Here is a 21491-nt window from a genome sequence, read left to right on the forward strand (position 1 = left end):
GTTAGCACAAGCTCAGCAGAACTTTCTGCATCTTACCTCATAAGATTGAGTTGGGATTCTGCTGTCTGCATATCATACATGTTGAACATATTTTTGTGTAGTAAATAATTGCAAGTGACAATAATAATAGTAGCAGCAGTAGTAATATCAGTAATACTAAAACAATAGTAGTAGTAATGTTCAGGAGCTTCTTGAATTGAGATTTCATGGTGAACTGGGTTTTTTTCAGTTTGTTTTGGTGTGTGTGTGTGTGGTGGGGGGGGGGAGAAAAAAGACATCAGCATCACATTAGGATTGGTTGCAAAAGGGATGAACAGAAAGGTGTAGATGGAGGATCATAGTTTCAAAAGGGGGACAACCACTTCAAAATTCCAAATATTTTCTTTCACAGATCTACAAGAACATCATTGGAAGAGGTGGCTCTCTTATCATTTTTTTTTTCTTTTGTGCAGGGAGGGGGTGGCGGCTGCTTGGCTTGGGCAGAATAGCAGAGCAAGTACTAGTAGCAGAACAAAAAAGCCTTTTTATATCTCACAGCAATTGTGACCTCTCGGGAGAATCGATGACTGCATCTTTGATGCAGTGCTAGTACTAGTACATATGTGAATTCTTAATTGTGTAGTTGTAAATAGCCCCAGGGCTATGGAACAAAGGATTATCCCGGACATACACCTAGGTATTAATGGTGATTTTCCAATCTCGCAGAATGTGATATGATGAGATAGAATGCAAAGACAAGGAACGTAGCTGACTGCAATGACTGCACTGAAAGTTCTGTGGAGGTCTACTAAGTTGTAAAAAAATCATGAAATCAAATACTAGTTCTTGCTGTTATGCCTGTATGTAATGCATAAACAAATGTCTGCAAACTTCCAGTGATTTCACTGAATATTAACCTAGTATACAACAAGTGAGAATGGTATCTATTATCTGCATAAAGTCCTTGTGGTCATTCAGGTAAAGCATTTACTTGTTCTTTTCCTTTTATGATGCTTTGCATCTGTGTGACCTTTTCTTCTTCCTGAACTAGATAATTTGAGATTCCAATTCTGTAGTTGTATTTCATTTTAGATATTGTACAAGCTTGATTCTCCTCTTTTGCAAATTTTTGCACTTTTTGGAAGAGTCGTCTCTACACCTTAGCTCCCTTTTGTCCTTATTCTTGGTGTCTAAACTCATCAGATTAGCAGAAAAAAATCATATGCCCCATTAACTCCTCTCAAAGACCCATTGGTCATTCTCATTTTCCTTTGTACTGCTGTTAAGTTCCTGCTCATACTCAAAGGTCCAGTTCAGTATTTCTCAATCTCTGGTTTCAAGAGTTTATCCAAGAGATTATAATAGTCTTTGACTCATGCAATTGCCAAGAAATTCCTAAGGTTTTCATGTGTAGCTCAATGTTTGTCCCCTTTTCTTAGTTAATCTTCTCATTACCTAAGTACTTTTGTTCAAAATGAGTAAGCTGTTTTTCTTTTTAATTTTACATTTGGGGTTTACTAATTCACTTTTGTATCTTCTCGTGGAAATGGGAAGCTTTGATGGGGTTTTGGTTTTATGTGCTGAATATTGAGACACATATATAACTTGCTTGGTACATTATCTGGAAATGGCTTGGTTTGCTGGTTACAAGTTATTCCAGATGGCAGAGTTTGGCAGTATAAATCTGCTGTTCAAAGTTAATATGGTCTTGAGTTTTTATTGTATTTTTTTATTATTATAATTTTAACTAGTCCAATTTTGTGAACCTTTGAAGCTGCTCAGTCAAAATATGAGGAATGAGGGAAAGGCTAAGAAGTCAAACCTTTCGTTATAATATCTATACTGCTATTCACTTGCCTTTGCTTTAGTAGGAGGGAGGAAGGGGGGGGGGGTGGGGGTTTGGGGGTGGAGGAACAAAAGAACGGGAGATCACATATTTTTTCTTTCCCTTTAAGGTTCACTGCTAGGCTGTTTTCTGAGCAGTCAAGCTGGGTAGGTGCTTTGCTTTAGGCACTTTTTGTAAGCATAGTTTGGCTACACCTAGGAGATGATATATATATATATATATATATATATATATATAAACAATGAGCTAGAATGAGGTATGGAAGGGCTTGTGCAGCAGCCATTGTTGATGTTCCTTGTGAGGCGGAAAGAGTTTTCTACTTTCACAGGGTCACCTGGACTATGTAAAACTTGATCTCTAATCCCTTTTCCTTGCAGGATAGAAATTGTTGAGTTTCGTTAGTATTAAGTTCTGTTTGGTTCGAGTACATTTTCACTGTTGTTTTCTTCTGTTGGAGACAATTGTTTGATTTGTCTTCTGAGATTTTCTACTAAAATGGATCCTGTTATGCTTCTGGTATATAGTCGTTCTTTATTCTGATGTGCTTTTACATTGCATTTATCACTATGTGCATTGTTTTGGCTTGCTCTGTAGGAAGAACAAGGGACAGATGAAGTTTATGCTGAACTTACTTTACACCCTGAAGTAGATGTAAGCTGTTCTAACTTGCTCTCTCTTTATTTCATGGCCATTTAATTAGATATTTTCTTTGTTCCCCATTCCAGTTAACTTGAAATGAAAAAAAGGAAAGGCACCTTAACAAGTCAATTTGATGGACAATTAAAATGTTATTAGTACCCAAGTTTCAGTGATAGCTCATACAAGAATGTGAACATTTTACACGATCGAGTAAAGAATTGACTTCATAAATTTCATCTGCCTCATTATGGACAAGTTGGTCTTCTAATATTTTGTAGCACTATTAGTACAACCAATTGTACAACAGGTGGCTGCAGTGTTTGGTATTGAAAGACTTTAAAGTCCTTCATTCAATACAACAAAGGCTTGTGGTCATGTGAGCACCAGCTTAACTGTTATAGGAGTTTTTAGCATTCATTTATTGTGGAGCCTTCATGCGCAAAAAAGAGTTAATGGGAATTATTGGACTAAATATATGAGAATTTAAATTGATAACTATTGACTGCTGGAACTGCTGACTGGTTGCAATTCTTGTGCTTCGGCTTTATCTGTCTAAGATGGAATTAACTGTTAATTACATATACATCCCTTGAGGTTTGACCAAACTATGAGATTGTCCCTATGATTTGGCAAAATAACAAAACAATCCCTGAAAGTCATGGAGTCATAACAAATAGACCCGTCCAGTTAGTCCATAAACGTCTCACACTGCTTATTTTTAGGCTGGTCAACAGAAAAAGTGCAACAAAGTTTGACCATGTTCTCACTGAAACAGTATCACTTTTCAGTCAAACTTGCCTGTTTCTCTAGGAACCTGCATTTAGGGGGATCTCACAATAATACCAGATAATTTTGTATACAGGCATCTGCTGTTATCTAAATTTCAAAATCCATCCAAGAGAATACACTATTTCATAATTTTTAAAAATTAAGTAATCTTGTTCATCATTTTTATTTTGATTTTTTTTTTTGGGTTTAAACTCTAGCAGGATTCTTCTTTGCATGTTAGTAGTGTTTTTGTCCTAGCCAATTGCTTAACCAGAATAATCATACAATCCTTGTGAACAAATTTGGACATAATCATACATATAATTATAGGAACTCAAGTTTTGGAATAAAATCTAAAAATAACTGAATTTGGCACAAACTTGGACATAATCGGGCACATGGTCATAGGAAATCAACTTTTGGAATAAAACCTGAAAATAAGTGCATTTAGTCTTCATATTTTGCTGCCTGTTTGCCGCTTGTAAAAGCTGGAAAAATCTTCGGGTGTATATATATTTTCTTTTTGTTGCTTGGTGCCTCGATACACTGAAAGATTTCGTGAAATTGCAGGTCCTTTCTTGATATAATGTGGATGAATGTCCTGTTTGTGTTTTCACATATAATAGTCCTCGTGGTTTGAATGTCTGAAGAGCAGGTTATTTAAATCACTTACAACTTCGCCAGTTAGTTTAGATTAGATAGCTAAATTATATCTTTGTTATTACGTTTGGATTAGGTAACTATACTTTATCTTAGTCATTATGAAAAAGCAGAGGACTTCACTTGGAGGAGGACGTTTTTTGTTAAGCAGGACTCTGGTATCAATAGTGTTCTAGAAGTGCTAGAGAAAAATAAAGAACTTTCACTTGTAGCATAAGGACTTCTTGAGCCATAGCAAGAATCCTTGAGCCCTTTCTCCTTATGCTATGGGGCCTTAAAAGACGTGAGACCCATTTTCGGGAATGGGTCAAATCATTTCTCAAAACGGGCAACTCGATGCAGATCAATTTTTTTTTTTTTTTTGTTTTGGATTGCGATCCACGTATCAAATATTAAATCAGATATATGCTATACTAGCAAGTAGAGCTGTTAAGTCAATCGAGTAGCTCGAAAGCTCGTTAGAGCTCGGTTCGTTAAGGCTCGAGCTCGGCTCGTTAATTTTGGTTAACGAGTCGAGCTCGAGCTCGAAATATGCTCGTTTAGTTAACGAGCCGAGTAAGCTCGGCTCGTTTGATACTCGAGTAGCTCGTTAGAGCTCGTTAATGAAGGGCATATTTGTCATTTTAGAAATCAAAATTATAAAAATTAAAAATTATAGGTTTTTATTAAGGTTAATTTGCACGAGCTCGAGCTCGAGCTCGTGAAGCTCGACTCGTTTGTGATAAACGAGTCGAGCTCGAGCTCGAGCTCGAGCCACATGTACATTTAACGAGTCGAGTTCGAACACATTTTAAAGCTCGTTTTCCTAACGAGCTCGAGTCAAGCTCGGCTCGAATTAAACTCGAGTCGAGCTCGGCAACCAAATACTCGGCTCGATTAACAGCTCTACTAGCAAGCTTAGATTAATTGCTCTCCCTCCTGTTTGATTTAAAACTTTGGGGTCATTCCAATAAACCCCTTCAAACAATACGTCTTCCTCACATTGTTTCTCTGAATGTATAAATGAACCAATCCACCTCCTTAGTACTATAATTTTCCCAATCAGGTTACAATTGGGAACGGCAACCCAATTTCGGATTGAATTTAGCATATGCAATGCACATGATTTCATGAATTGACTAAATTTCTCTTTAGTCCTTAATTGCTATTTTTTTTAGACTAGCCGCTGTTGATGAAAAATTTTCTTAAATTATTTAGTTATCCTCCTATTGCTAAAAATTTTAATTTTGTGCGGCTTTTAGTTAATCATAATTGAAGTTTATCTTTCTATATATTATCTTATGGCTACATATTTTCGGTATCTTTGTTACAATGACAAAAAATATATTGAAAAGCATGATTTTAAGGATATTGTAATTCATATTTTTGTGAGTGGAAAAGTTTTTATAATAAATATAACGTTCACAGTTCTTCTTGATTTAGTTTTATTAGTTCAAAAGTTTGGTTAAAACTTTATTGCAAAAATTTATATAGCATGTAAAAGTCCTTTGGCCCTTTATAGGACCAAAAATATGAAATTTATATAGTAGGAAAGGGTAGTTTGGTCAGTTAGCAATCCATGTGCGTTAACATGCCCAAATTCAGTACAAAATTAAACTGTCTAACCCAATTATACGTGATTGAGAAATTTGTAATAGTACAAGGAGTGAATTGATTCAACTAGACATTCACGGATATATGTGAGAAAGAGGTATTTTTTGAAGGGGTTTATTGGAATTAACCCCAAAATTATTTTTATATACTTTCTTTGGCCTGTATTAATTAGGTTAGAAGGGACGGTCCATTCACTGTAAGTCGAACCTTCAACCTATAGTCAAAAAGGGACTTAATCCTTTTCCCTTTTTTGGTGGCCGCCAAAGCGCGTTGGTTCACTGAATGGGTATATGATGTATCTTACTATTTATGTGATATAGTGTCCCAGCACTCTATTATTAGATCCTGGGCCAAGGTCTACCAGCGTAGAAATTGCTATGAGTAATTGTAGTATTCTTGCCAAAGTTCCAGAAGGGAATAGGTTCTTGGATTTAAACTGTGAAAGAGTTGAGATCTGAACTATGGCCGCAAAATGCATTACGTCTCATCCCTTTATTCATTACGTCTCTGAATGTCTTGTCCAACCAAAATACATTCCACAAGATTCAGAGCAGCGAATATACTTTGCACCATGGGATCTGTCACTGGCCTCAATACACTACAACCAAAAAGGCCTCCTTTTTGCCAAGCCTCCGGCTTTTGATAGTGAGGGGAAAATGAAGGACTTCTTGCAGAAGCTCAAAGAATCTCTTTCGCTTACCTTGGTTCATTTCTATCCCTTAGCTGGACGCCTTGCAACTCTAAAACAGGAAAATCCTCCAATTTATTCCATCTATGTTGATTGCACGAATCTTCCTGGAGCTAAATTTGTTCACGCATCAGTAGACTTGACTATTGACGATATTCTCACACCTATCTATATGCCCAAAATTGTATATTCATTCTTTGATCATGTTGGTGCAGTCAACCATGATGGTCATTCCATGTCTTTGATGAGCATTCAGGTGACAGAGTTAAAGGATGGCATCTTCATTGGATGGTCAACCAACCATTTGCTGGTGGATGGGACGTCATTTTGGCATTTCATCAACACATGGTCCGAGGTGTTCAATGCCAAGGGGCAAATTTCAACCATCTCCAGACCACCTATTTTGAAACGTTGGTTTCCTGAGGGACACAGATCCCCTGTTTTCAGCCTTCCATTTGCTCACCATGATGAATTCATCAGCAGATTTCAAACCCCTGAGTTGCTGGAAAGGTATTTCCACTTTTCAGCAGAGTCATTGGCGAAACTCAAAGCAAAAGCAAATGCTGAATGCAACTCCACCAATATTTCTACCTTCCAGGCACTGTCAGCTCTCCTTTGGAGGTGTATCACAAGGGCTCGAAACATGCCATCTGATCAACAGACGAGTGCTGGAACGTCTGTAAACAGCAGGATAAGGATAAATCCGCCCTTGTCCGAGGAATATTTTGGTAACTGTGTACAGGTAGTGGCAGTAACAACTACTTGTGGTGAATTGCTGACAAATGGACTAGGATGGGCGGCCTGGAAATTGCACGAGCTGGTGATCAATCAAACGGACAGAAGTATACGCGAATGGGTTGAATCATGGGTGAAATCGCCCTTTATAGTTTGGATTGGCCGGTTTTCCAACAGGATCCAAATTGGAAGTTCTCCCAGGTTCAATATTTATGGGAGCGAATTTGGACTTGGCAAAGCATTAGCAGTTCGAAGTGGTTTTGCCAACAAACCTGATGGGAAAATAACGTTGTTTCCCGGAAGAGAAGGCGGAGGAAGCATGGACGTGGAGGTTTGTCTTCTACAGCAAACTATGAGTTTTCTAGAATCTGACCAGGAATTCATGGAGAATGTCTCATCATAAAGTTCCCTTTGAAATGATCTTGGTGATCATTCCATAAGATCAAGAAATGGGCTCATCATTCCTTTAGGAGACGTGGTTAGGCAGCACTCTGAACCTTACATTCAGATATTTCTAGTCCATGGATTAGTAGAATGTACTTCAGGGAAAAAAAAAAAGAAAAGAATAAATGTGGGTGCGTTGTGACTCTAGTGTGGATACATAGTAGTTTATGCATGTGGTGGAGGCTTATTGCACATTATCTTCTTATACAATAATGTTTTATTTCACAAATTGGTGACCAAATGTTTTATTTACCGTTTTAGTAGCAGTAACACGTTAGTGTTTGTTAATATTTGCTCCTAAATAACTTAAGAGAATTTATTTGACAGCGCAGTTACTAAAATACCGAAGAGGTATAATAGGAAGTATTATACATACATATATTATATGAATTCTTTTTTTTTAAAAAAAGTATTGGAATTTTAGTGCAAAAACAAACTAATACAAAAATACGCATATAAAATTGTACGTGAATGATACAAATAAACACAAGTAAAATTACTATAATTGTCGAATATGTTATATTCATATCACTTTTTATCTCTCATCCTAGTTATGAGATGCTAAATTTATTAAAATCTTATTAACTAATTACTTTTTTCTATGTAAATCTATAAAAACTATTGCATATGTTGCCACTACTTTGGATATATCTTGAAAGATATGTTATTATTCTTACTCAAACTTTAAAAATTTTTCAAAAATATGAAGTATAATTCGTGACATATAATACTTCAACAGTTTATCACGTATTTATACAATTAATTGAAAAATATAAGTATTTTTTGTAGTATTTTTGAAATGTACAAATTTGACAACTCACAAAAATTAACAAGTAATAGCATAACAAAATAGAGTAGTAGTATCCAAGACCCAATTTACTTGATAGAGACATTAACTAAATAATTGTGAGATTATTGTTTCGATTCTTAAACCTCCCCTTTTCTCTTATCCCTTGTAAAGCTTGGAGTCTTTTAACCAAGTAACAGTGAGATTCTTGTTTCAACTCTCAAACTCTCCCATTTCCACTTATCTCTTGTAGGGCTTGGAGTCTTCTCTTAGACCACAAAAAAAAAAAAAAAAAATCCTCCTTCCACAGCAGAAAAGAGAAAAAGTAGGAATGCAGAGTAATAATATTCATAGATAAAATTGCACTGTTCTTTCGATAGATCTACATCAACCGGTAGAAGAGTGCAAATTTTACCATTGTGAACAACAAACTTAAGATAAAGTTCCTAAAGTCCCAAAACAAACTCGCATACAATACCTAGAGAAAACTCGATTATACAAAAGGGAAGAAAATTCTCTAAAAGGCACTATTTGGATTGAAGGAAAAGGAAGGACAAGAAAGGAGATGACTCTAGTGGGAAAGAAAGGAAAAAAGAGTAAATAGATTCTATCCATCTTGTTTGGATTAAATACGAAAGGAAAATATAAGAAATATTAAAGATATTATTTGGATTAAGAAAGGAAAAGAAAGAAAATAAAACTATTGCATGTTAGTTACATTTTTATTCATAATAATTTAAAAGTTTAATTTAAAAACATAGGATTTTTAGAAACTTTTAAAAATTTTATTTATCTTGGTTTCCTTTTCGTCTGTCTCTTAGATAGAAAGCAAACTAACAAAAGATAACTAGATCTTATACCTTCCTTTCCATCGCTATCATTTTCTTTCCCACTTCAAAAACTAATCCAAACATCAAAATCTTTATTCCTCCATGTTTTCCTTTTCTTTTCCTTCTATCCCCTCAAAGCAAATAGTACTTTAGAGTCAAAGACAGACCACGACAAAAGCCTCCGACATCAATTAAATGCGAACAATTTTAATATAACTCTATTTTAATCTTTTTGGTATGGTATCATTTATTTGGTCACAAATTAAATGTTTGTGTTACAATCAAAGAGTAGTGAAGAGTAAAGGGGTTGATAGAAGTTCACCAAGAATTTTTTGATTCATATATTGTACCCATCCATCATGCCTTTTCGAAATAACCCTGCTATTATGAGGCCTATTTGGTCATCTTGTTTGAGAGCATGGAGCTCAAGCTGTAGTTTGGCTTTGCGTGCGTAATATTCTGTTCATTGGACTGCCCGCATCAATTAAAATATCTTGTCTTCTACATTTAGTCGTCTTTTGGTGAGTTGGAAGTCATTTGTCTTGTTTTCGGCCTTTTTCATGGTCTCAACTCCATACAATCCATCAAGTACAGAACCCCACTTGAATTCCGGACCAGGGGCAGGACGGTGGATTTGGGGCAGGAACGGTCATCAAACTAACCACTCCCAAGCTGTCTCCTCACAATCGTAGACGAAAGGACTACAAGCAACCATGTCGAAAAGTTTTGGGAAGGGCCAAAAACGACCGCGTTTCAATTAGTAATGGGAAAAAGAAAATGAAGGTGCTAATGGAGCCCGTCACGAAGCGTCAGCTCCAGTCGACAAAATCCCGCGCAAACAAAGCGTCAAACACAAAGGTCTTTTGCTTTCCCTCCACACTAATTGCCAAATTTCAGTCACGCAGAACACCAAAAAACAGAAGCAAAAAGAGAAAATAAGAAAGTGGCTGGAGGCAGAACAAGAAAGTGGCTACAGGCAAGAAAGTGGCTGGGGCAAACTAGGGAAAGGTGAAAGTAGGGAAAATAGTTTTGTGACGAAGGAGCGACAGAGGGCAGAGTTGTAGCGGTTTGAAATCTAGAAGGGCTTGGCAAAAGTGAATCAAAATTGTAAAGTGGAACGTTGGGGGCATCTGGAGAAGAGAAAAAGCAGGAAACACCCAGGTAACAAAACAGCAATGTTATGACATAACTTTCGAAACTTAACAAGATGGTGGAGCGAAGTGAGTAGTTGTTATTTTTGAACAATGTCGTAAATGAATAGGTTAATTGATCTTTAATGATTTTGTTGGAACAGAATGTTTATTGGTACTGAGTAGTATTTGGTGTCCAACATTGGGGAGGACAGGTGCGAAAAACTTAGTGCGCCAAGTGTTTGCAAAATCGTGTGAATAGGGTGTGGAATTGGTTGGGTAATAATATAACAGGGGTACTAGTTATTGCTTTGAACTTATTGTAGATTTTGTTGGCTAGCAATGGCTGTGGGCGGATTATAGGATTTGTTTGGATTGAGCATTATTTTTCCAATTTTATTTGCTTACATCATCATTACAATTTTCAATACACTTTTTTATCTTTCCAATTACCTTTTTATCTCACATACATCACATCACAAAAAGTGCTACAGTAGAAATATCCAAAATAACTTACAATCCAAACAAACCCATAGTTTGTTTGTTTGTGGTTTGTACATCCTATTCATGGTGACATACAAAGTGAAAAAAAAGTGTTACAAAGATAGTTCCCTTAACAATGTATCAGAGTGTTGTATAACAGACATTTCATATGAATAAATAGTGACGCGGAGTAAAATTGTTATGCGGCGTGAATTAATATAACACTGAGATTGATAGATGCATTGTGGACAAAAAGGTTACAAGTTGTTTTAACTAGGCATGTTGAACAGTAGATTGGATAACTGTTACATATAGTGATTCAGCAGTTACAGTAGCAGAATTGATGTGTAAAATTGCATGAACATATTGTGAACTTTCTAGCTATACCTTGTTAGTCAACTCATATTTGTATAATTACAGGATAAAGAGAAGAAGAAGTCAACTGTTTGGAACTTGATAGGTAGGGCAGCAGATGACAAGCTGAACAAGGTACGAATAATGATTTACATAGTGTTTAGTTTGACATACTGAGTGTGGAAAAAAGGTTACAAGTTTTGCTCCGCTAGTGTGATTGGACATGAAGTTAGATAACTGTAACACGCAATGACTTAGCAATTAAAATATAAGAACTGGTAAAATACTATATTACATAATTGGGAAATTGGTACCTCACAATTGATACATAACTCATATGTGTACAGTAAGACAAGAAATAGAAGATGAAGTCTATCCCATGAAAGTTGATAAATGAGTGAGAGTAGATTGTAAGTGGAATTTGCCCGGCAGAATAATTAACTTACTGTTAATTTTGGCAAACATAGTGTAGAACAAAAGTTACAAGTTTTTAAAAGTATTGTTACTTAGATTTGAAAGTGATGTATTATATATGTTATTACTTTGTAATGCATTCAGAATAACTTGGGAAAACATAATAGAACTGAAGTGCAGTTGTATAACTCTCAGTTCAGATGGCAGGAAAAAGAACGAGAACTTCAAGTGGCCAAGGTGGCAGAGATGAACCAGCAGGAAAGTTTGGTGGCAAAGAACCCGAGGCTTCATCTAAATCACTTAATAAGTAAGTGGCTAGTGTTTGTTTCTCGCAATTTGTATAGCACTCAAAAAGTGAGGTTGATGATAATTATGCGACATATTGCAGTGGGAAGAAGTCAGGGAAAAGAAGGAAAAAAAATGACCGCAAACACAGCTGAAGATAAGCAAATGGAGGCAGCAGGAACAAGTGGGGTTGCGGAACCACTTCCACCATTGAATCGATGGATGAAGTTCAGGTCGAATTGTAGATAATAGAAATAGGAATCATTGTTTAAATGCACTATTAACTTTGTTTCACTGGACTTTGTGGGCAGGAAAGAGTATCAATGTAAGGTTTCGGCGAAAGGAGTGAAGGTGGCAGAGGTATGCATGAAATTCATAATAAAGATAACAATCAATCTACTATTTAGAAAGAAGTATATGAAATATAAGTAAGGAAAGAAGAAGTATATGAGTTTAACGTGGCTGATGACTTTGTGCATTACAATGCAGTATAATAATATTGCTCGAGCAGCATACAATCAGTTGAGTAAGGAAGACATTAGGAAGCGAAAAGAGGAGTACTTGAAAGAGAAAGAAGCATATGAGAAAAAAATGACACGTCTTGGAAAGTCGACAGCTCAAAAAGCATGGGCTACGGCTAAGGTAAACAAATCAATATTATATGTCAAGCACTTGATGAAAAGCACCACTTGGCTAATGCATATATGTACAACTTGGTTGTAGAATCATAAGTACACCATACGCTGCTTGCCAAATCAAATGGTCACATTTGTTTCAAGGATCGATGAAACAAAGAAGTAGCAGATTAGAGACATGGGGTTCGAAGGGCTACTAGACATACAGTGCCATTCCATTCCAAGTGGTATAGCAACTTGGCTAGTGGATAACTTTAATCCAACACTAAGCAGCTTGCATCTACATGGAGACGGTATACTGCCTTTAACAGTAAGAGATATAGGTTTAGTGTTGGGCATCCCAAATGAAGGGCCAGTACCAGTTGAAGATGCTGATACTAGCGAGGTGGGGGGATTTGGGCCAAGACGTAGGACGTTCAAATGGAAAGAGCTACCAAATGAGTTGATGTCCATGAGCCTGGGAAATAGTTCAAACGGCTGTTTGTTGCATTTGCTTATGGATGCCTGTTGGCTCCAAGCACTTGGGCTGAGCACAAAATAAAACTTTGGAGTTGCACGCAAGAAGTTGATAAGATATCCACTTTGAATTAGGCGGAGTATGTTAGGAATGTGCTATGCAATAAGGTGTTGGAGGTGCAGAAGATAAGTAAAAAACAGCACAGATATGTTGGGAGATGCATTTTTGTGCTATTGATAAGAATATTTATCCTTCGCATTGATTGAGAACGGCTTTAATGAATATGGCATGTTTGGATACCTCACACCACTTTGTGAGGGTAGTGCGTGCATCATAATTAGAGTGACATGTGAATATGATGGTTGGGATACCGTGCGTAAAAAATGAAAGTGGTAACAATAAGGCAGACAATAATTTTATCAACCAAAGTAATCGAAAAATTTTATGTAATATATTGCAGATTCATTATCTTGATCGAATGTCAATACTAAAACATAAATGCCTAGGACTATTCCAATAGCAAAGGCATGGACAGATGGTCTGATCTCGAAGAGGGATGCATTAGAGATTGATAATCTTGGCAGCTATGGAAAAGAAAAACTGGTAAGACTGGTGTTATTAACAATACATTCCAAATAAGTTTGTAAAAATTTGTATTCCAATTCATATACATTTGGAGGGTCGCTAATATATTTTTTCGTAGGTTGGACGACATGAATTGGTGGAGGCCGAAGTTGGCTCATCGATGACTGAACTCCCCCTGATCTGGTTGGGGCGATGATGGACAGCGGCCATGCCGATGTAGGCGTAAGTGACCTCAATATTTAATATACGAAATGTATGCAAACGTATTGTATACCGGTAGGGAACTAATTTGACAATAGCATGGATACATCATATAGATATTTAATCTACATATATTCATACCATTAATATGATATGAAAAGAGAATGCATGTTGGTTGTAAAATATTACTCGTGTCATAACTCGTTGTTACATGTTGGATTGTGTAAAAGAGATCTGTAGAATTCATTTTTGAAATGTTGCAGGCTGAGCTCTCAGAACTGTATAAAATTGCTGTTATGACCCAACAGAGGATACTCAAGATTGCAGAAATCATTTCTTCGCATCGGCGGGGAAAAGCAGCATGCGATCAGGACGAATCATTGCACACTGGGGAAAAAAATAAGGACAAATTTGTGGGAATGCACCGGGATACCGAACGCAAAGAAGGATCTGAATATGAATCTACAGAAGAAGGACATGATGGTGATGAGAACGAGAAAGATGATGAAGAAGATGCGGGTGCCAAAGATCATGATGAGAACCTTCATTGTAGCGATGGTGAAGGAACTGGTAGAGCAAGAGATGATGCGATGAATGTGAGTGAGCAGCATGAGGGAGAGGACTATAGAAATGGCAAAGGTATAGTGACAAATAGCAATGGGCAAACGGATGAAGGCATAGGGCAGTTTCAGGCATTGTGACACCAATGATAATAGTCACAAGTGTTGAAAGTAGACGAACAGTTGAAGTAGACGAAGATTCATCTGAGATGGGCAAGGAGCTGCATGCGAACATGGAAGATCAACAACAGCAGGAGCTGCATAAGTCTAACAGCGTGGAATGTGGTGAAGGTGATTGTCTAGAGGAACAACCGTCACATCCTAGTCCTATTGAAAATCCTGCATTTGATGCACATACTCCGAGAAGGCTGCACTCATATGGGCGACGTGGATAAGGTTGGTTCAATTTGTTTGTCTATATTTTCACGCTTAATAAATGAATGTACGATACAAAACTGTTTGCCTGAGCATTTTGAGAACTTACTTACATTCAGGCTACCTTTGATATATACTCTAATTTGGAATTAAAAACTATTCGCTGGTTATTACAAATACGTTGGTCTCAAGTTACATTCACAACACCCTTTTTTACAGTCTCTAGTTATAACATAAGCTCTGACACCCTTTATCCTTGTCTTCAATAGTCTCAGGGAAGGAGGTTGAGCAAAGGCCTACTCAGGCAACGAAGAAGAGGCACCATGTTAAGGTCGGTCGAGTATATCCTGCCAGCACATGTGACAGTTAGCTTGTATGAGAAAAGGGTTACTGCCTACGCATGGGACCCAAACAAGAATCCCAAGTAAGTTTCTCACCAAGGCTTTAGTCCACTATCAGCATAAATGATCAGCGGAAATGCTGTACAGAGTTGTTTATTGTTAGAACTAATTATTGGTGAACTTGTGTAATGCAATGGTAGGGACATACTGGTTCAAATGTTCCAGTTTTCCCTAACACGCTCAGATTTGAAAACATTTGGCAATGGCATGCATGTCTCGAATCGGGTTAGGAATATTAATGTTCATGGTCATGATTAGCTTGTTTTTCCAATTTGAGAGGTGACTAATGATACGGTACCTATATCTTTATTTATTTGCTAACATTTAATTGAAATAAATCGGTGGAGCATCAGGTCATGGACATGTTTGCACGCCTTACTAAATTGGGGTGGGAAAGGTGTTGCAAAGAGTAAGGTGGAACGTTACATCATTAAAGCCATAGCAATTGTGAGTTTTTAAATTATACTTACCATGTATCGGCCAAGAATTTTGTAACCCAAGATTTGAAGTTTGCAAATACCTGAACATAAATGGATTAGTAATGAAACTGAAATCCCCTCTCCTTGTGTCACATTGATGCTCGCAGAAGGCATTCTGAAAATGCCAAATTTTGAATCACTTTTAAATATCAGCCTATCTGCCAAACTGACGAAGTTGTTTAAGATACGGAGTCGTGAGGCGGGAGCTGATCCAGCCAACTGTCATTTGGTATGTAGTTACTATTGGTAGATGTGCTTTTTACTTAAATTTACAAAATAAGTCCTATATTAATAATATACTTTGGCTTTGATGGGTAATAAATTGCACTTGTTGTTTAAGATACTGGCCCCTGTTTGCAATGAGGAGTATTGGTTTGTTTACTCTTTTGATGTCTCGCATGGGGTAGTTTCACCTTCTAGACCCCAACACTGATCAATCAAAAAGCAAAGATATGGATGTCCTAAATCGTCTGGTACGTAGCAGAGTTAATTAATTATTGTAAGCCTTTTTTAATCCGATATAAGAGTGTGTCCTTTGTTTTATTAACCTGTGTGCTTTGCAGAAGCGTGCTTTGGGGTTGGTTATTGCGACGAAATTTGGCAGAAAATTGACTTTGCAAGTTTTTCCTTAGAAGTTGTCGATGCGCCGCATCAATTGCGAGATAGAGTGTAAATTAATTTTTGTTCTCTTAACAAGCATATTCATCATGTAACAGTAACACTGTTTTGCTTTTTTTTTTACTTAATTTTGCACTGATGACTACTTTTATCATGTTGTCCTTAGTTACGACAGCGGTATCTTCACAATGGTATTCCCGGACCATTGGATTGGACAATTGCCTGTGCGCATCGATAACGTATTGATAACTTGGAGACATTATTGAATTTTATTATAAAAACACTTTCCTACACTTCACACGTTATCGTCTAACATAATTTTTGAGTTTAACTGTGCTAGACAAACATTGGCAAGTATCGAGTACTATACACGGCTTGGTTGTGAACGTCAAAGCAAAATTCAAAGTTGATGGATATCATAGCCACCTCCCAAATTCCAAGCAAAAATAGTTGAATTGCGAGAAATAGGTCTGAAGTTGAGGCTATTCTATAAACCGTTATTTGCAAATTAGATATTTGGCTTTGAAACAAAGATTTTTTGTTCCTAAAATTTAGAACCCTGATGAAGGACATCTTTAATGTTGGATAACTTGGAGAAGTTTTTTGGAAGGCTTAATGCAAGCCAAATTGGAATCTGTAAATATTGTTTAGGACGGAATTAGTTATTTGTACTGTATATGTATGTCTCTCGGTTGTGCATTTGACTTATTTGAAATTATCGTCTGCTATGACTGCCTACGCTATGTTTGGATTGTGCAAGTAGCTAAAATTGCAAGTTTAATTGGTGGGTTAGTTGGATTTCGTTAACAAACGGCGATTGCGGGAAAAACAAATCATGGCTGCTAGAAAAAACATTAGTATGAATTTTTGCCAGACTACTCTTTTAATGCAAATGACTAATTATATGATATTTGTTTCTAAATTAACCTTTTATCACGACCACTTTACCCCAAACGTTGAAAACAATTATATAATGTTTGGTGAATGTTACAAATTGATGGTAACTCCGCTCAAAATTTATCTTTAGCTTTTCATCACCTACTCTTTTGTAACATTACATAGGAGTCTTTACATAATATTTGCTTCTAAATATTACTTTTAGTTCCAATTCATACCCTCTTTTTGTTGACATTGGACCAAACCTGGACCTCTAATCCACAGAAATGAATACCAGTAGGGAGCTTACACGAACAAATTGAATCGAACACGATTTATTGTCAATAACTACTTGACGATTAATGCATCACTTCTTTGAACCATGAAGTGTTTTGCAAGGGCAAGTACTTGTGTAGACAACAAATATTAAATATTAAAGCAGATCCACCTTCAATTTTTTTTTTTATAAAAGCTAGAGTAACCCTAAACCAATCCACATGATTGTAACTGTTGTTAAGTTCCTTTCACGATAACAGCTGCAATTTTTCGTAACTGGTTAGTAACTCCACGTAACACTGTTTGAATGTTTGGTACATCATAATTCACGCTTTGTACGTAAAGACTTAAGCAAGTTTTACTCCATGGTTGCTAGTTTATATCTGAGAGGAGCCACATATTAACTGCCACCTGTGTGAACCATCCCGATCAACACATAAATTTTACGTCATCCTCTCACCCCATATTCTCTTCACATATGCCCCAAAGTAGTTTTACATCATTCAGATGTTTTCATCTAGCAATTTTTGTGGTGGATCTAGTGAGTTAAGGTACCAATATCGCTACTGTCATTGTGAAAAAAGGGTTGGCCTGAAGATCGTAGAGTCACAGAAACCAACAAAAGGGTTGCTGTACTTCATCCGTGAAGGAAAAGCTTGTACTTTTTTCGCTTGGTGTCATCCAATAGGGAGGTATCATGAGCAAGTTCAGACTAACTATTGCCCTCCCTCACCTAATCGACAAGCAATAATTAGAGAAAGCTCCTTCGACAGTCCCGGAATAGTGCTCCATGAATCAAACTCTTTCCCACATCCTGTTCACCGCATGGAACAAGACATTCGATAAATGAAAACCTTCATGATAATATCGGTAATGGTCGCCCTTCTATTGCTACTAATAGCAATTTTTCGCTGACACCACTTTTCTTTTTTCGACCCATATAGAATCGGACTTCGCCTGCAGTTTGTCGTAGATGTATCCTCATACGCAAAGTAGCTGATATCCTTGTACTGTTGACTTTTCATTTTCCTAGTTGATCAGGAAGATAGAGTAAACGGTAGATGCAGTTTTTTACTAGAATGAAGCTGGTGGAGTCACATTGCATATTTGACTTGAAGTATTATGCTGCTCTTACATCTGAAATCACTTGTGTTGTTGAATCGTTCTTATAATGAATGACACCCCACTTCTTCCACTATTAATTATATAATGATGCACGAATGGTTATCTTAATACATGAACTTCTAAAAATAATATTTGATTTTATCTCATACTATTATCGACTCAAGGGTGAAATGTACTTGTGTGCCAAGAATCAAATGCAGCAACACTCTTTTTTTGGTGCTATATATTTACTAGTTGTATACTAGTTTCGGTTGTGGGCAGAATATAGTCCATAAATTTTTCCCTATGATTCACAAACTGTTCAAGAATAGTTACAATTTGTACGTTCTTGCTTACAACTTTGTTCGTGCTTAGTTACAACATTCATAAAATTAAAGGTCGAACACAACCCTCACAAATATTACTAGAGCATTAGACCAGAAGGAGTTACGAATAGCTCAGAGAGGTCATAAATTTGGGTCATACACTGACCAAGGACAGAGTGTTACAATCTGACTTTGGGCCAAGAAACTGTTGGAGAAGGTTTTGTGCAAACCGTGTACAGTGTTTGCTGTGTATGCATATAGTGAAACTTAACTTCAACGATGTGTAACACTGTCTACGCATGTGACCCTTAATGTTAGAGTACAGGTCATTTCATGATAAAAGCCGCAAAATTTGTTTTATTCTCTGTAACTGATTAGCAACACGACGTAACACTTATCAAGAGTATCGGTACTCAAAATATAGTCCAACCAATTTTCGATATGATTCACAAACTGTTCATATATTGTTACAATTCATACGTTCTTACTTACAGTTTTGTTCATTCTTAGTTACAACATTCATCAAAATTAAAGGTCGAACACAACCCTCTACTAGAGCATTGGAGCAGAAGGTGGTACGAATTGCTCATAGAGGTAGTAAATTTGGGTTATAAACTGACTAAGGCCATAGAGTGTTACACATCTGATTCTGGGCTAAGAAACTGTTGCAGAAGGTTTCTTACTTACTTGTAGAGTGTAACCGTGTATGCACATAGTGAAAAGTAAGGTCACTGATGTGTAACTCTGTATTCATATGACCCTTAATATTGGTGTACAGGTCATTTCATGATAAAAGCTGTAAAATTTATTTTATTGTCTGAACTGAATTGACATAGTTCACCAGATGCATGTGAGTCTATAGCTTCCACTGCCATGACGAAATTGTTGGCCTGGAATGCGTTGACCCCTAATATTTTAGCACATTATGAGGGTTCAGCAGACTATAAAAGGGCACCGCATTAGTTGTATATCCCTCAACAACAAAAGTTCGTTCGTCTCCCTTTCATTATTGTTAACAGTTTTCATTTTATTCCACTTCACACTTCTCATTTTATTCTATTGAAGGGTGGCAATGGACTCGAATATGAAATTTATTATTAGTAGTCTTCAACTCCCTTCCAAATTCAATTGCAGTGTCATCAATAGACTGTTCACATAGAAATCAAGTTCTTGGGAGCCAAATAGCATCTAATGGGTTGCATGATGTTCGAGAAGATCTCGCTAATTTAATGAGATGTTCGAGAAGATCTCGCTACATCAATTATTTTGGGGTTCGAAACAATCATCTCTATAGTCTCATTAGACACGTAATTAAGTGTCTAAGAAATTTAATGTGTCGGGGGGAGGAATTATTGTTTGGGCCAAGTGCAATGGCACAAACAAGAGAATGTCAAAAGTTTATCATATTTTAACTAGTTGTTATATCAGTAGTTGTAACATATTGTAATGTCACTAGCTGTAATATCACAAGTTTTAATATCACAGGTTGTAATATCACAAACTGTTCATATCTAGTTATAATTCATACGTTATTAGTTACAACGTTCAAAGTTTGAGATCCAAGACATAGCTAACACTCAGTTTTATCCCGTGGACAACAGGATGAAATAATACAGCATGCAGTTGTTAAAGATGTTCAAAATAAAAGTGTTCTATGCATGGCACAGACATCCGCTTTGATATCACACAATAACTAAATATAAATGTGATGCTATTTATATCACACAATAACTAACTATGTTTATATACATACACATGTAAACGATCTACCCACCATCTGTCAAAAAAATTCTGCTCCCCAATACTTTGGCAGACCATCGTTCCTTTCATCCAACTAAAAAATAGTAGGTCTTAGCATAATCATGCAACCCCCTTTCGAAAGATCTCATACAAGCTCACGATCAAAGGTTCGGCAAAAAAGATGAAAAGTATCGTCGGGTTCGACCAATGCTCTAAGGAGGTATGAAACACCAGATGGGAGAATTTTATATGATGCCAAACGAGATTTCAGGAACGCTCCACTTAATACCAACAACTCTCTGGGACTAGCTGGCCACATTTTCAAAGATAACGTACACGAGCACCTACCCTCTGATAATTACATTCTGGAACATGAACCCATATGAGAGCCTATTCGTGAGCGAAGAATAGAATTAGAGATATTTTGTCGCTGGTATAGCCTCCGCGTCCCGAGAACACGCTCAGTGGAGCTTGTTATAGGATCAAAAGTGAATGATGCAAGCATATTACATAAGCTACAGCGAGAAATTATACAGATGGAGCGTAGGCTACACATGTTTCACGAGGTTGAGGCCGCAAAAAGACATGCTATTGCAAAAGATTTTGATGTCGATAATATTTTAGCAGATCCCATGCTTATATCCGACCCGGACCTATCTGACTTTACTGAATCAAGCGACGATGACTTTCAGAAGTACATACCCGATTGGCTAATGCATGATGGCATTCCCAATGTTGTATGGGAGACGACAGATGACGAGGGAATTAAAGGTCGGATGTTTGTGAAGGTAGCAAGAAAAGTTTAATCATTATAATCTCTACTTTAACATTTTGCCCCCTATTTGGATATTAATGATGCCTATTAAAGATCCATCATTAGTTGTAACATATTGTAACATACACCTAATTGCTTGTAAGTCATTCTGTACGCTTCGTTATGAATACTTGTTGCATTATAAAACTTAGTTTTAACAAACGGAATTAGTTGTCCCCTTGTACTTTCATTTTCTTCTGTGAAACTATTACCCTATTGTGGTCATGTGGTTACTTGATCATAATTCAATTTGAAAGATTCTTGTAGTACCTATTGAAATGCCTGTAATACATCATGTCAATGGTGCGAACCATCCGTTCTGAAAATGTAACTCATATGTAGGGAATTAAATAATATTTTTGGTAACTAAATGACACATAATAATTTAGCAAGGTATCGTAACAAAATA

General features: G+C 36.7%; 1 protein-coding gene across 1 annotated transcript; it reads left to right on the plus strand.

The window, feature by feature from the left end:
- Positions 1-5771: 5771 nt before the first annotated feature.
- Positions 5772-7461, plus strand: LOC113776442 (uncharacterized acetyltransferase At3g50280-like). Its single transcript, XM_027321605.1, has one exon. The coding sequence runs from the start codon at positions 5947-5949 to the stop codon at positions 7309-7311; it is 1365 nt and encodes a 454-aa protein (XP_027177406.1). The 5' UTR covers positions 5772-5946; the 3' UTR covers positions 7312-7461.
- Positions 7462-21491: the final 14030 nt, after the last annotated feature.

This window comes from Coffea eugenioides, chromosome 6 (assembly GCF_003713205.1).
Source record: "Coffea eugenioides isolate CCC68of chromosome 6, Ceug_1.0, whole genome shotgun sequence".
Classification (NCBI taxonomy): domain Eukaryota; kingdom Viridiplantae; phylum Streptophyta; class Magnoliopsida; order Gentianales; family Rubiaceae; genus Coffea; species Coffea eugenioides.